The 15,501-nt window shown below is 44.4% G+C and overlaps 1 protein-coding gene across 6 annotated transcripts in view; it reads left to right on the top strand.

Annotated features, from left to right (window-relative positions):
- The window catches only part of CLNK (cytokine dependent hematopoietic cell linker), a 203,347-nt gene that overhangs the window by 85,544 nt on the left and 102,302 nt on the right, over positions 1 to 15,501 (top strand). For all 6 annotated transcript variants that reach the window (XM_074395896.1, XM_003934684.4, XM_074395895.1 and 3 more), the window contains one exon: positions 4,032 to 4,103. In XM_074395896.1, the coding sequence (XP_074251997.1) occupies positions 4,032 to 4,103 (72 nt within the window). The remainder of the gene's footprint in view (positions 1 to 4,031; positions 4,104 to 15,501) is intronic.

Here is a 15,501-nt window from a genome sequence, read left to right as displayed (position 1 = left end):
CAAGTTGGGATGGAGAAGATGTCTTTAACTCTTGGAGTAGGCTTCGCTGTCAACTCACTGTGTCATCTGTCTGGCAAGTTCAACCCCCCGCTGGTTGTCACCACCTACTGAAAGCCTTCCTTGACTATACCATCACTTAAATATTTGAACAGCTTCTTCCTCCTTTTTCTTCTAGACCACAGGTACATTTTTTTTATCATTGTGCCTATTGCACTACCCATGTTTGGATGTGAGTCTGATTCATTTTTTCGTATCTTGGGACAGATGAGATGTTCAGTGCTGCTTCCAGCTGGGTCTCCTCTGGGTCCCTCTGCAACATAGCTGACACATACTCTGCAAGAGACAGGCAAACTGATGCTTAGCCCTGGTTCTTCCCTCTACTAGCCTGGTCACCTGGAACTAAATCCTCTCCACTCTAAAGCCCCATTTCCTCATCTGTAGCATGGAGCTGAGAAGAATGCCTGCCCATTTACTACTGAGGGTTGCTGCAAACATGAAATAAAAAGAGAGTTTGAGTTCAGCTCTCTTCTTTAAAAGGCCAAAGCTGAGTATCTAGAAGGGTCAGAGGTAGCTCCCAGGCTTTTGGGTTCTTGAGGCACCTAGGAAGAAGTTGAGAAATTCCCAGACTGTGTCTCATCCTCCTAGAAGTGGCTTTGTTAAAGCCATGTAGGCAAATGCTACATGGGCTGTCAGAGCACAGAAATGATACATATAACCTCTCACTAAGAAAAAGATCTGTGTCTGATGGAGAATAACCAATTAGAAAGACCCAGAAAATAGTTCCGTGTTTACTATCTGGAACTTAGTACAGAAGTCAGAGTGCAGATGGAAATTTGAGGGCTCCTTCTCAGTGAAGGGGGTAGGTCAGAATTCCCCTGGTATCAGAAAGATTCAAAGGACTCTATCCGATTAACTACATGGCTCACTATTGTGTATGAGCCCATATTCACAGGCCATTTATGTATTTGTTATCTAGGTATCTATTCATTATCTTACAAACATTCCTGCAAGCATGCAGGGTCAGTTACACAGTGTCCTGGGAGAGAAAAAGATGCCCAGGATACAACCTACCCTTGCAAGACTCCAATACAAGGAGACATGGACATGGACATGCATAACGAATGTATATGCAAGGCATTTGACAAAATAAGATTGATTAGTTGAGTATGGTCTGGCTCCCTAAATACACTAAAAATTCCAGGAGGCAGCCTTCATCTGTTCTTTAATTACTATACCCTATTGCCTAATGCATTGCCTGGCATGGAAAAAACCCAACAACTGTTTCTCGAGTAAATGAATGATTAGACTCACAAACAAAATGAATTACAATAGAAAAGTATACAAAAGTACCAGAGGGACTCAAAGTGGAAGCAGTAGGAAAGAATTCATAGGGATGTAATATTTGAACTTGACCTTGAAGAATGAGGCCGGGCGCAGTGGCTCAAGCCTGTAATCCCAGCACTTTGGGAGTCCGAGGCGGGTGGATCACAAGGTCAAGAGATCGAGACCATCCTGGTCAACATGGTGAAACCCCGTCTCTACTAAAAATACAAAAAATTAGCTGGGCATGGTGGCACACGCCTGTAGTCCCAGCTACTCGGGAGGCTGAGGCAGGAGAATTGCTTGAACCCAGGAGGCGGAGGTTGCTGTGAGTCGAGATCGCGCCATTGCACTCCAGCCTGGGTAACAAGAGCGAAACTCCATCTCAAAAAAAAAAAAAAAGAGTAATTAGGTCAATGATGGGAGCATTTAAAAAAAAAGTCTGGCCAGAGGTCACAGTGTGGGGTGACCTGGCAGAGAGAAAAGGTAGCAGGAAATAAAGGAGCAACAGAAATGGGATTCAGGGCCACTGGGGCAGGAATCTTAGCGATCATGGTTAAGACTTCGGGTTTTATCTTGCAGTAATAGGGAACTGATGAAGATTTTCAAGGTGGTGACTTGATAATATTCTGCTATTAATAACCAGAAAGGTTGTTCTTGCTGCAGTCTGGTGTATGGATTGGAGCCCAGGAGGCCAGGAAAGCAGTTAGTGGTAGATGCTGGAGGCCAGCCTAGAGATACTAAAAGCAGAAGTTAGGCTGAATATATTAGCTGGCTCATGTGACAGGAGACAGAGTCAGGAGGCATGTGCAAAATCTGACTGTTCAAATACGGTATCAGATTAGGATGACGGTAATGACAGAGGGGAAGGAATGGGAAGACTCAAGGTTAGCACCCAGGCTACTGCTTTGGAAGCCATGTGAGCAATAGAGCCTCTCACTAGGATAAAGGCCTATGTCTGCTGGGGAATAACCAATTAGAAAGACCCAGAAAATAGTTCAGCATTCATGTCTGGAACTTAGTAGAGAAGTCAGAGTACAGATGGAAATTTGTGAATTTAGCTGTATTTGGATAAGGAAAAAAGAACTATGAATTATGGAATATGTGAAATAGTGCAGTAGTGAAATTTTAAAATTAAAAATGGAAAAATTAAATTAATTTTAATTAATAAATAATGAAATAAGCCATCATCTTTCTAGATGGTGAATTTATATAGTGACAAGATAAACCCAAACAACTCACAGATTTTTAAATTTATTATGCTCTATTCTATGGGCTACAGGCAGAATCCCTGTAGATGAAGAGAGAACCTCCAGCCCTCATGAAGTATTTCCTGGACTTCTTTAGTTTTGTGTGTACATGCATGTGTGTCCACGGAGCTCTTTGGTGGGTCAGGCATTGACCCATAATATTGAATTAATATATTCAGCCTTACTTCTGCTTTCAGCATCTCTAGGCTGGCCTCCAGTATCTACCCCTAACTGCTTCCCTAGCCTTCTGGGCTCCAATCCACACACCAAACTGCAGCAAGAACAACATTTCTAGTTATTAACAGCAGTGTATTATTAAGTCACCTTCTTGAATTTTGCAGGATGCTAAGCCCTGCAAATCCTGCTGTGGTGGAGATGGAAGTTCAACAGTCAGATGTGAACACAAGTTACCAGCTAAAACAAAAGTAGAATTAAAATTCAGGCAAGTGCTGTGAAGGAGCGAGTCTGAGAGGTCGAGGAGGATTCTCTGAGGAAGTAGCACTTGAGCTGAGTTCAGAAGTAAGGGCTGCAGTTAATGAGAAGAAGGAAGACAAGGGCATCCGAGAAACAGCGAATGGTACCTGAAAGAGCCACATGGGTGGGAGCAGAGAAAGTCCAAGGACCAGGGAGAGGCAAATTTGCCCCAAGTGGAATTGTTAGGACAAGGAGGGTAACCAAGCTAAGGAGGCAGTTGTCAGGAGCATTTGAGGAGGAAAAAATCACCAGTCAGTGTTTGATAGAGCTCATGGAATGGCTGCAGAAGAAAAGAAAGTGTGAAACATGGCTGATTAAATGAACTAGGAATGTGTAACAAAGATGGTTTATGATAGTGAATATATTTAATGAATGTTAGCAAATTAACTCAATGAAAAACAATTTAATCTTTTCATAGAAAGTGCCTTAGCAAAGTGCCTAAATGATAGGGGAGCTCAATAAATATTATTTGAATCAGAGTTGTAAATAGTCTGTCTTCCCACGTTGGATAATGTTTACTAGATTTTTATCAAATTCAACAAACACAGGAAAGCATCTGAGACATTGCCTGGCTCAAAGTTGCTGTTCCTCAAATTTCTTAATAGCCTCTCATCAACCATGTGGCAAAAGTATGATGTTTTACAGAGGAGACAGATACTGGCAGAGCTTAAGGAAGATACTAAGGTCACCTTGCTGATGAGAGAGAGGCAGCCCACATTTTTGTCTTGACTGGGCACTTATTCTGCCCCACACTACCATTTTCTGTAAAATAAAGCTCTTACTTTTAAAAATTAGGTAATTGAATTACTTTAAACATAGATTTTCTTTAACCTCAATGGTAATGCAAAGAAAGATTCAGAGTTACGTGTGAGACGTAATTACTTAAATCTGACTGGGTGGTTGCTTCTATGAATGAATGCACTTAATTAATTTTTTCCCTAGCTTCTTGCTTTTTTCCCAGCTATAATTTATTTTCTTTCATCCCAGGGGCAATAGAAGGACAACTAAAGAAGGATCCAATGATTTGAAATTCCAGAACTTCAGTCTGCCGAAAAACAGGTCAGAATATTTACTTGTTTATTAATAGAGGAGTGAAAAAAAAAAATTTAATTCTGTAGCAAGTAAGCCGAGCATCACACACACGGAAATTGTCAATGTGATGGAGTGACCGACAGTGACTTAGAGTCAGATAGAGACCAAGGTGCAGGAGAAGGGACTTGGCGGGGTTGGAGGAGCCAGTTGGTGTGTGTGATACAAACCTATGCTGAGAAGCCCCCACCTCCACAGCTTTGCAGGCCAGACCTCTTTCCGCCAACCCCTCCCAGGCTCTGAATAACCCCAGAGAGAGCCAGTGATGGGGAGGCTTCTGTTCCTCTGCCAGTGAATGATTTGAATCACGAATCATGGATCAGGCCACAAGTTTGCCTTGGAGTCTCACAGCAAGCAGACAAGAGAGAGCCAAGTGCTTACATTGTTATCTGCTTTGTCCTTCGATTGAGAAAAACGTTTACTGAGCAGTTATACCATCAAAACTTGCACAGTCTACTGAAAATGCAGAGACAAAACACAGTCTTTCCCTCAAAGGCCCTGCAGACTAGTCAAAAAGCTCAGAATCGAGTGCTAACTTGATGGAATTACTGACAAGAGACAAAACCTAAAGTCAAATCCAGCTCTGCGCTGCCCAGCGCTGTCCAGCACGCTAAATCTGGGCCAATTCCTCATGTGCAGAACTGTTCTCAGTCCTGCCTCATGTGCAGGCAGGACTCCCTGGTTAAGCCTTCCTGGGGTGGCTTCTATTCCTAGAGGTACCCAAGGGTCTTCACAAGCTATATTAATCCTCGAATCCCAATTCAAGTCCACCCATCAAACATCCTTCAATCCCCTCTACTATGTACCAGACACTAGAAGCAGTCTTGGAATCCTAAAATGTGCTGGAATAAATAGTTCCCCTAAGCAGACTGAATGAATCCAGTAAGATGATAGAATAAGAATACTTAAGGTGTTTTTCAAAATCACTTTGAGATGAGGGAAATTTGTGGATGTTCTCAGATTTCTTTAATGTTTACATTAAATACATTTGAATAATGCATTTTAAGTCCGTTTTCCTTATTTCTTGACAATAGCAAGAGATGGAAGATGGAAGGTTTCGAAGCCTTCCTTCAAATGGAGAGGGTTGAAGCAATTACATACATCAAAGTAATATTTACAGTTACATTTGGAGGGGAAAAAAAAGACAGAGAGAGAAGAGCAGTGCTTTTTTCTGAAGCAAATTATTTCAGAATGTGTCATAGCACGCTGAAGATATATTAAAAAGAGCAACAGATGATGTTTTTGCAACCTGTTCCAAACTACTTATAAACCTAAAATTTTTAAAAATCTGTAGACATACAAATCTCTACACCACTGCACATTTTATAATGAATGTATTATATGAAAATACACTACTATTTGAGATACGTAAATCAACTAAAACTGTCTGAAAACTACAAATTTGTGTCTACCATCTTCCTGTAACTATTAACCAATATATTTACTCCTGTAAAAATTTTAATTATCCACATTTGATGATAAGGCAAGGAAGAAGCTACTTGTGGGCAGCATTGCAGTGTAGAATGAGTCCATTGGATCGGATTTCAGCTGACCTGCTTATTAGCTGTGTGGACCCAGACAAGCCTCTTTTCATCCCAACACCTCCTGTGTTTTAGAAATGGTATTTGAAAAAGTAGACTCTCTTGTTCGCTATTAAATCTTTTGAACCTTCCTGTATTCACAAAAGAAATGGATGACCCATGAGGTTTGCCAGGAATAGAGTAGGTTCTCATTAAATCATGTGGACTAAGAGTCACTGAGTGCTCACTATGTGCTAGGTGCTGTTGTAAGAGCTAATAGGCAACTCACACTGGATCCCAACAATTACACACTTGTTAGTCTCCTTTTTACAGGAAAGAAGAATGCAGCCCAGAGAGGGTGAATAACTTCCCTCAAGGCTCCGTGGCTAGTTGTTTCATGGCAAATGGCTGCTGTAATGATGATTATTAATATCGACAACTCTACTGCTCCCCACCACTGCCCTCATGCTAGGTTGAATGTGGGAATTAACTCTCCTGAAAGCTCAAGAGGGCTGCTTCCCCCACAGCCCGGCCACCCCAAGCTCAAAAGTGCATTGATCACCTGGTAATAAACAAAATAAAACACCAAGCTGAGTGCTGGGCCCCACTTGGATGATACGGCCCGGGAGAATCTCCAAGAAAAATGCAGATTGCATCCACATTCATTATCTATGAACTGTCTGCACTATTGAGATGAATGTGTTTCATAACATCTCATGAAAATTATCTCATTAAATCCCCAGTACCCACTTTTATTTTGTACTGTTTCCTCGTGTATATCGTGAAAGAAAACACCAATTGATGTTTCCCAATTAAATCCAAATTCCACTCAATAACTGAGCACTCGATATGCACCAGAACTTTGGCATTTAATCTTCACCGTAATGCTCCGAAGTAGGCATTTGTATTCCCATTTACAGATAGAGAAAAATAGTCTAAAGAGGGTTACATGTTTTTGTCACAGTCCCAGTAGAAATTGGTACCAGTTGGGTTTGAATGCAGAGTCTAGCTTCAAGTCAAGGGCATTTCTGGGTTCCAAGTAATCAAAACTTCCTTATATGTCAGCATATCCATATGAATGCAGGTTTTGATTCTCACGAGTCACTAATCTACTCATGTCAAGTCTCCCCACCATGAGGAACGAGCATGTGCCCAGCCCCTGGAAAGCTCAGCCACATCTATCGCAGGGAGGCCTGGTAGCTGCGGTTCCTAGAGCATGGGCCTGGGACCAGCAGCTTCGGCATCATCTGGGAACTTAGCAGTGCAGATTCCCAGACTCTGGCCTGTTACACCACTTCTGCTGCAGCCGGGTTGAAATAAGCCCTCCCCGTGGGTTCCAATGTTTGCTCAAGTTAGAGAACCTCAGATGGAGGCCTGGTTACCAGGAGTACAAACTTCCAGGTTGGAGTGAGAGGCCCCTGGGCTGGAATTTTGCTCTGCCCCTACTTGCTGAGTGACAGTGAGTGGGGTGGAGGAAGGAAGATGGAAGGTAGAGGATGGCAGGGAGATGGGAGAAGTGGTGGGTGCAGGAGCTGTTTTTCCCACTGGGAAAATGTCTGACCCGTCCCATTAACCTCCTTAAGTTCTCTTTGTTGGGCATTGGAAAAATCAAAGATGACCGAGACATAGTTCCTGACACCCACATGCTCAGTGTCTGGTGGGAAGCAGAAGAGTGGGTGTGGAACTATCAGATACATACATAACAGATCATAAGCCTGTGCCATGCACGTGGCAGACATACACACAGGACCAGGGAACAGGAGGGACACAGGATCAACCAGCGAGCCGAAGGGCTTGCCAAGTCCTCACTCTAGTGAGCAGCGGCACCAAGGTTCCAATCCGCATCTTCTTGCCAAGCTCTAGTCTCCTTTCCATCCCCTGCCCGCGACAGCACTGCTGGAAACAGTGTCACCACACTATCCACATTCAGCCCCTTCCCATTCGTCACCTCATTGGCTATGGACTTCTTCCTTTCTCCCATAGCACTAGCAGCAATAGTTAGATCCAGGGGGACAAAGTGCAGGCAGCTGTAATCTCTCAGGGCCTGTGAGGCCCAGGTGTCATCCTTTGGAGACTGGAGTCTTTTGTTTTTTTTTTGTTTTTTTTTTGTTTTTTCCGAGACTGAGTTTCACTCTATCCCCCAGGCTGGAGTGCAGTGGTGCTATCTCAGCTCACTGCAACCTCCGCTTCCCAGGTTCAAGCAATTCTCATGCCTCAGCCTCCTGAGTAGCTGGGATTACAGGCACCCACCACCATGCCTGGCTATCTTTTGTACTGTTTTTAGTAGAAATGGGATTTCACCATGTTAGCCAGGCTGGTGTCAAACTCCTGACCTCAGGTGACCGCCTCTCTTCGGCCTCCCAAAGTGCTGGGATTACAGGTGCGAGCCACCACCCTGGGTCTGGAGTCCACTTCTATTCTGTGCACTAGGGGGCCCTCTAGTGGGCCCCTTCAGCCAGACAAGACCAGGAGCTGGTTGACCACCACCTCCGCCTGCTCTCCTGGTCTGGCCCTCCTGCCCTGAACCTCTGTAGCACTGAGACTGCCATAAGGGTCACTCTTCTCACCGTGGGCCACCTCCCTGTCAGAAGGCATAGTGCCATCCAGAAAGATCTCACAAGCAGAGAGCTTTACTACAGGTTCTCGGTTCTTTCCGAGAGGACACAGGGAATAGAACACGGTGCTCCACAGGCTTTCCAGGAGTTGCCCCCAAAGGGCTCCTACAGAGTAGATGCTCAGGCCAGGCACTGTGGCACACGCCTGTAATCCCAGCATTTTGGGAGACCTAGACGGGTGGATCATTTGAGGTCAGGAGTTCCAGACCAGCCTGGCCAACATGGTGAAACCCGGTCTCTACTAAAAATACAAAAATTAGCCAGGTGTGGTGGCAGGCACCAGTAATTCAAGCTACTAGGGAGGCTGAAGCAGGAGAATCCCTTGAACCCAGGAAGTGGATGTTGCAGTGAGCTGAGATTGTGCCACTGCACTCCAGCCTGAGCAACAGAGTGAGACACTACCTCAAAAAAAACTAACAAACAAAAAATAAAAAACAGAGTAGATGCTCAAGAAACACTGGCTGATGGGAAAGGAGGAAGAAGGGAGAATCAAGGCAGAACCCTGGGTTCTTATGTTGCGAATACCCTAGGACGGTGTTGACCTGTAGTATACCAAGAGCCTCCTATGGTGCCTGGCACTTACTAGATACTTAAATAGATGTGAAAAAGCAACTTTAATAGGGAGAGAAGGATGGAGAAAAGAGGAAGTGAGGGAAATGGGGGAGGCTCAGAGAGGAGATGAAAGGATTTCAGGAATTGTCCTGCCCATTGGAGGGATGTCTGAGCTAAAACAAGTCCAGCAAATTGTCCTGCTACTCTGCTTGTCTGCCGCAGAACCCACCAGAATGTCAAATCTTTTTGTTTTCATTGTTTAATATTCGCTGGGAGCATTGATAGCTGATAGAAACAGGACTATAGCTTACACAGACATGTTTTCTGCCCTCAAAGAACTTAAAATCTAATTGAGGAAAGGAAAAAAACACAAGTAAGATTTTACCGTATGAGAGTTAAATAATAAATTAATAATGATATGTCTTCTTCTAGATTTACTAAATGCATGATTCGAGCAAGAAGTGCCACAGGTGCTCAGAGGAGGGAGGAGACCAGGTGGGCCCCAGCAGGTCAGGTTTCTGAGGAGGTGGGAGCCTCACTCGGCCAGGGGGGTCTTGGGGAGATGAGCTTAATGGGAGTTCTGAGTAGCACCAAACACCTACAGTGTTTTCTCCAGTTTCCCTTCAGGGAATTGCATGCCCCATATATTTATTATAAAAATAAAATAGGTAAGAGGAGAATTCTTGAAACCAATTGGGAATTCCCTTCAAGAAAGAATGAACCCATGTATTCACTTATGAAAAATGAGCCTTGGCCTGACTCCACCTTGGAGAGAATTTCATCTGGATCAGGAGAAGCTCTCTAATCTCTAATCTTTAATGAAAATGTACAACCAATTCAGGGGAATTTAAGTGGAACTTGTGCACACACAAGTTGCTGGGATAAGACAGGTCCATGGGTAGACCCAGATGTGATCTGCAGCGTATCTCTGGACCATCTCACTTTGGGATGCCCCTCTTTTCTATGCTTCCCTGTGCATGTTCATGTGGCATTCATTCACACAGGCATTCACTCATTCTCTCTCATATAGCAACACGTTGGTGTGCACATGCTCCAGGCACTGTATTAGGCACCAGGTCTCCCTTTTAGGAGCTAGAGGTTCAGTGTAGGAAGTCTGAGAATTCAACTTGCATTCTGTTTTTGTTATGCCAATATGAGTTTCATTTCTTAGGCACCAGGAATGTGCCCAGCTAAGGAGAAGAGGGTATTGGTGGTCACATGGGAAGCAAGGTACACAATATATCCAGGCCATCACTACCTATTCCCTGGAACATTATAAAGCCCACTCCTTCTCTCCCAAATCAATGCTGTGTGTTCCTATGTTACTTCTATGAGACACAGTTCTAAGCATCCTTTAGCCTTGTGAACGTCCACACTACTTCCAGGATGACAAAGGCTTTGCTAGTTCATCCCCCCAGATTCCCTACTCTCTGAGCACACTGTGCATTTCCAAACCATAGTCCCCACAGCTCCACTATGTAAATGCTCCACCTGTGAGTGGTGGAGACAAAGGAAGGAGAGAGGTATCATCAAACAGGCTCGGTGTGACTCCCAGGGGGGCTAACCTCAGCTAATCCATCTGCAAAATTAAAGGGTTCGTGTATTGTCTTTAACATCTTTTGTGGCACTCGTAATATTTTATAATGGCCCTCAAATTGAGATAAAGTTGCTTCCCACCAAAAATTGCTATGAGGTTTGGGTGAAATCATTTTTGTAAAGTGCTCAGTTCCAGATGCAGTGTGGACATTCCACTAGAGGGAAGAAGGTGATGATGAATGCAGAAACTTCCCATCCTTCCTTGTTTTTCACTAGATTATATTTAAAATGAGTAACTCTTAGAAGTATAAATTGTTTTTCCAAATTTAGGGAATCTTATTCTAGAGTAGCCTTTTAATTTCAGGGGACAAACTTAAAACGAGACGTGGTGCTGAGCCAGTTAATTTAAGAGGTTTGAGAGAGAGAGAAGGCTGAGGCTGGCAGTGTGAAATCGCCCTGATCATTTCCCGAGGGTTTTGCTGCTAAATCCTGGACTAATAGTCGGTGCCTGGGGAGACCCAAAGGACTGCATACCACACACGAGGAGGCAGAGAAAGATTCCTGTCCATGCCAGGAGCTTGACCCTGGAGACAGAACCAAATCCCTCTCTATGGGACTGGAATAACACACCATCCAAACTCTGTTCCCATGGATAAGTAGAAGGCAAGCATGCCCGGTCTACTTCATCAGAGCCAGTTCTGCTGGGCAGCAGGAGAGAGAAGTGGAAGAGGGGAATGAGTTTACTTTAGTAGCCTTTAAAAATTAAAAATTATTAACTGTGTTTAATTATTGAAAAGTATTACAAATTAAAAATAATTCAGAATTTAAAATCGGTATTTGTAATGAGCTTTAAATATTAAAAACCACAGTCCTCCAGAGGTCGGGCTTGTTCATTTCCTGCGCCATGAACTCTCCTGCTGCAGTGTTGACACCTGCTTACACACACCGGAAATAGAGAGGAAGGAGGACTTGCTTTCTTCAGGCCCAAACGTGAAGGGGAGCAGAGACAGGGAAGGCAGAAGGGCGGCTGCCAAGTTATAACACCATCCAGCTGTGGCCTGTTCGCACATGGCCGTGTTATTGATGCTGTTGACAAAAGGAAGCCGGGTGCATCCTTGTAATTCCCCGGCAAGCGGCAGCTTTCTAACACATGGGCCTTGCTTGAGTGCAGATAGAGTGCATCAAATCTCCATGAAGTTTGCTAGCAGTTCCCTTCATTAATCACCCCGGGCTGTCAAGTTGCAGCATGTTAACACAGGAGTCCTTTCAGATAGCTCATCCCTTGCTTGTGTCAAGACAATGTCCACAATCCATTTAGACAAAACCATGGTGTTCGGGACACCTCCCTGATCCCCCCTCTCCCAGACCCTAGGCGGCTGGTCCCAGCCCTCCACTTTTTCCTTCCTGCTTTGTTTCTGCAGCTCTCTGGCTCACAGCAGCAGGCTCAGCTGGAATAACAGCACCATTCCCTGTTTTGCTGATGCTTCCTCTGCTAATTCACTTGGCTTGCATTGACGTACGGAGAGCCCCAGGGGGCCTCCTCCCAGAGGATGTGACATATGAATGAGCACCATCACTCTGGAGCCCCACTGAGAGGCAGAGTGGATTAGATAAGCCACTTGCACAATCCGGAGGAAGCTCCCAGACAAGAGAACTCCACGGCTAAGTTGCTGCTATAGGCATGTAAAGAAGAAGGGATTTGGTGGAGGGAGTCCGACAAATTTCAGCTCTGCTGATTGCTTGTGCCACTTCAGGCAAGATGCTGAATTCGTCTCAGTTTTAGTTGCAATCTACAAAGCGGAGCTTAAAATGCCTAAAGCCTGAGTCTATGCCTTAAATGTCTGCCTCACCGCCAAAAGTTTCCTCCCACCCTCTTTACTTACTATTGTGTGTACATCAAGAACAATTAACATAAGATTTACCCCCTTAGCCAAACTTCAATTGTATGATATAGTACCGCGTAGGCACTGTGCTAGCCAGATCTTGAGGACCTATGTATCTTGTCTAACCAAACCCTTGTACCCTTTGATTAATATCTCCTCATTTCTCATTTTCTCCTCCACCCAGCCCTTGGAAACCACCCTTCCACTCTGCCTCTATGAGTTTGACTATTTTACATGTATCATAAAAGTAGTATCATGTAATATTTGTCCATTCACAAGTATATACTTAATATCCAGCCTCAACAAGTTGTATACGTTAACTATGTACAGCTTTTTGTATGTTAAAAAAAAATAGGTAAACAGGAACATTGAATTTCAAAGTATAATAAAAATTGTGAAAATGAATGTAAATGGGTTGAACAGACCATTAAAAAAAATGCCTGCCAGCCAGAGGTGAACCTACCTCAGTGCTTAAATGGGTTATTTTCCTTTCTGTTTGGTGCCACTCTTTTCAGATGTCAAAAGACTCAGTTCTGCCTCCAAGTGTCTGAGACTGTGAACAACCCACTGGCCACTCTAGGCCCCAGTTCTCCCATTTAAAGACCTAATGCACTGGACAGCATTGTCCCCAACATGCTTTTTAGCACCAGCTTGCCTTTGATTCTAAAATCCCGATAAGGCCAGGGTTAGAAGATGGTCAGAACTCTAATTTAAAAGTCGAAATTCTTTCTGGAATCTCAGAACAGTTTGCCTTCTATCGAAATTCCTCAGCTCAGATCTGCATGCTGCCTGCGCTGGATGCTCTGCCTTCGGTCAATGGGATGGCTTGCCACACTTATGTTAAACTCACTGTACACAATCACAAAAATGTATCATTTCCATTTCCCATGTCATGAGTTGTAAGTCCTGGGATCCTTTTGAGGCCTTAATCAAAGACCAAGATGTCAGAGAAAAGGCCATATGTTTTAAGTGTCAAGAGAAAGCTCTCAAGCCCTCGATAAATGACTTGCTCCTCACTGGCTGATTTACTGTTAATTTCTGCAGAAACTCCGGCAGCTTGAAAGGGCGCCAACTGTTAATTACAAGGGCTCCGAGGTCACAGCTGCTCAGTACCTCCTAAGCAGGATTTGCCATTTCCTATAGGCCTGGGGTAGGGGAAACAGTAGGGCCGGAGAGGCAGACAGGCTGGTGTCAAATCCCTCACTCTTAGACGGTCTGTGCAGTGGGCAAGTTGTAGAGCCCTCTGACCACCCTGTTTCCTATTCTGTAAATTTGAGGCAATAACAGTGAGCCCACAGGTCATTTGGGGGTTTAAAAATGATGAGCAGGCTGGGCGCAGTGGCTCCCACCTGTAATCCCAGCACTTTGGGAGGCCAAGGCAGGTGAATCACCTGAGGTCAGGAGTTCGAGACCACCCTGACCAACATGGAGAAACCTCATCTCTACTAAACCTCATCTCTACTAAAAATACAAAATTAGCTGGGCGTGGTGGTGCAGGACTATAATCCCAGCTACTAGGGAGGCTGAGGCAGGAGAATCACTTGAACCCAAGAGGCAGAGGTTGCAGTGAGCCGAGATCACGCCACTGCACTTCAGCCTAGGCAACAAGAGAGAAACACTGTCTTAAAAAAAAAAATGGTGAGCAGAAGGCAGCAAGGTAGGCTGAAGTCAGACTCACATCGCAGACTGTGGTCTCCTGGTTACGGATATCTTACTGCTTACCTATTCTGTGCCCAATGTCCCAGACACTGAATAGACCTCATAAATATTTACACTTAGTGTGTGTTGCGATGTTGAATTAATTGCTCCTATGACGCACTTTGATTGCCTTGGAGGAAAGGTGTAATGCAAAGGCCTGTGATTATTAAAGGCACAAACAAGTCAGTTCATGGAAGCAGCATCCTCAGGAGCCTTCCACTACCTTGGGGCTTTTCAAAGCATTGCCCAAAACCTGGGGAAAATGTGTTTCCAAAAGGACCCCATCCAAGGGTTGGATTGTGGCTGTGCAAAGACCTTGTCAGAGAGTGAGACCAGGCGTGGTGGCTCATGCCTGTAACCCCAGCACTTTGAGAGACCAAGGCAAACAGATCACCTGAGGTCAGGAGTTCGAGACCACCCTGGCCAACATGGTGAAACCTCATCTCTACTGAAAATACGAAAAATTAGCCCAGTGTGGTGGCGCATGCCTATAGTCCCAGTTACTTGTGAGGCTGATGCAGGAGAATGGCTTGAACCTGGGAGGTGGAGGTTGCAGTGAGCCAAGATCGCGCCATTGCACTCCAGCGACAGAGCGAGACTCTGCCTAAAAAAAAAGGAAAAGAAAATGGGCAAAGATATGTACAGATAACTTACCAAAGAAGACACATAAATGACCCAAAACCTTTCAGCAAAAAAGAAATTCAATCGCACTAGTCATCAAGGAAGTGAAACGGGTAAAATGAGTGCCATGTAGGCAAAGTGGTTCTAAGGTATAGATTTAAAGGTGGTGAGGCACAGTGAAACGATCACACTCCATGAGTAAGACTATAAATTAATATAAATTGGCACAGCTCATCCAGAAAGCTACTGAGCAATATGCAACAAGGGGCCTAGAATGCTCACATTATTTGACCCCTTAATTGTGACTGATAACATCTCTCTATAGAAAGATTCAAAGATGAGGCTTAAATATTCAAAGATGCAGGAATAATACACACGGCAACATGATTTTTAGGACTAGCAAGAACCTAAATGCCCCTTTGAAATATCAGGTAGATCAGGCGTGTCCAACCCCAGGCCACAAACCAGTACTGGTCTGTGGTGTGTTAGGAACTGGGCCGCACAGCAGGAGGTGGACAGTGGACTAGCGAACATTATCACCTGATCTCCGCCTCCTGTCAGAGCAGCCTCGGCATTAGATTCTCCTGGGAGCACAAACCCTGCTGTGAATTGCGCGTGGAAGGGATCAAGTTTCACGCTCCTTATGAGAACCCTACTAACGCATGATGATCTGAAGTAGAACAGTTTCTTCCCTTCATCCTAAAACCATCCTCCACCCCCATCCGTGGAAAATCTCTCTTCCAGGAAACTGGTCCTTGATGCCAAAATGGTTGTGGACCACTGAGGTAGATGATCAGTACCTTGTTTTTGAATAACATTTGAAGATATAGAATGTATTTGTAACATCAAAATTCTACACATTCTTTTATATTATTTTTTCAAGAGATCTTGCTAGGTTGCCCAGGTTGTACTTGAACTCCTGGGCTCAAGTGATTCCCTCACC

The sequence above is a fragment of the Saimiri boliviensis genome, chromosome 3 (genome assembly GCF_048565385.1).
Source record: "Saimiri boliviensis isolate mSaiBol1 chromosome 3, mSaiBol1.pri, whole genome shotgun sequence".
Classification (NCBI taxonomy): Eukaryota; Metazoa; Chordata; class Mammalia; order Primates; family Cebidae; genus Saimiri; species Saimiri boliviensis.
The sequence above is the reverse complement of the archived record's forward strand: the minus strand, read 5'-3'. Positions and strand labels throughout refer to the sequence as shown.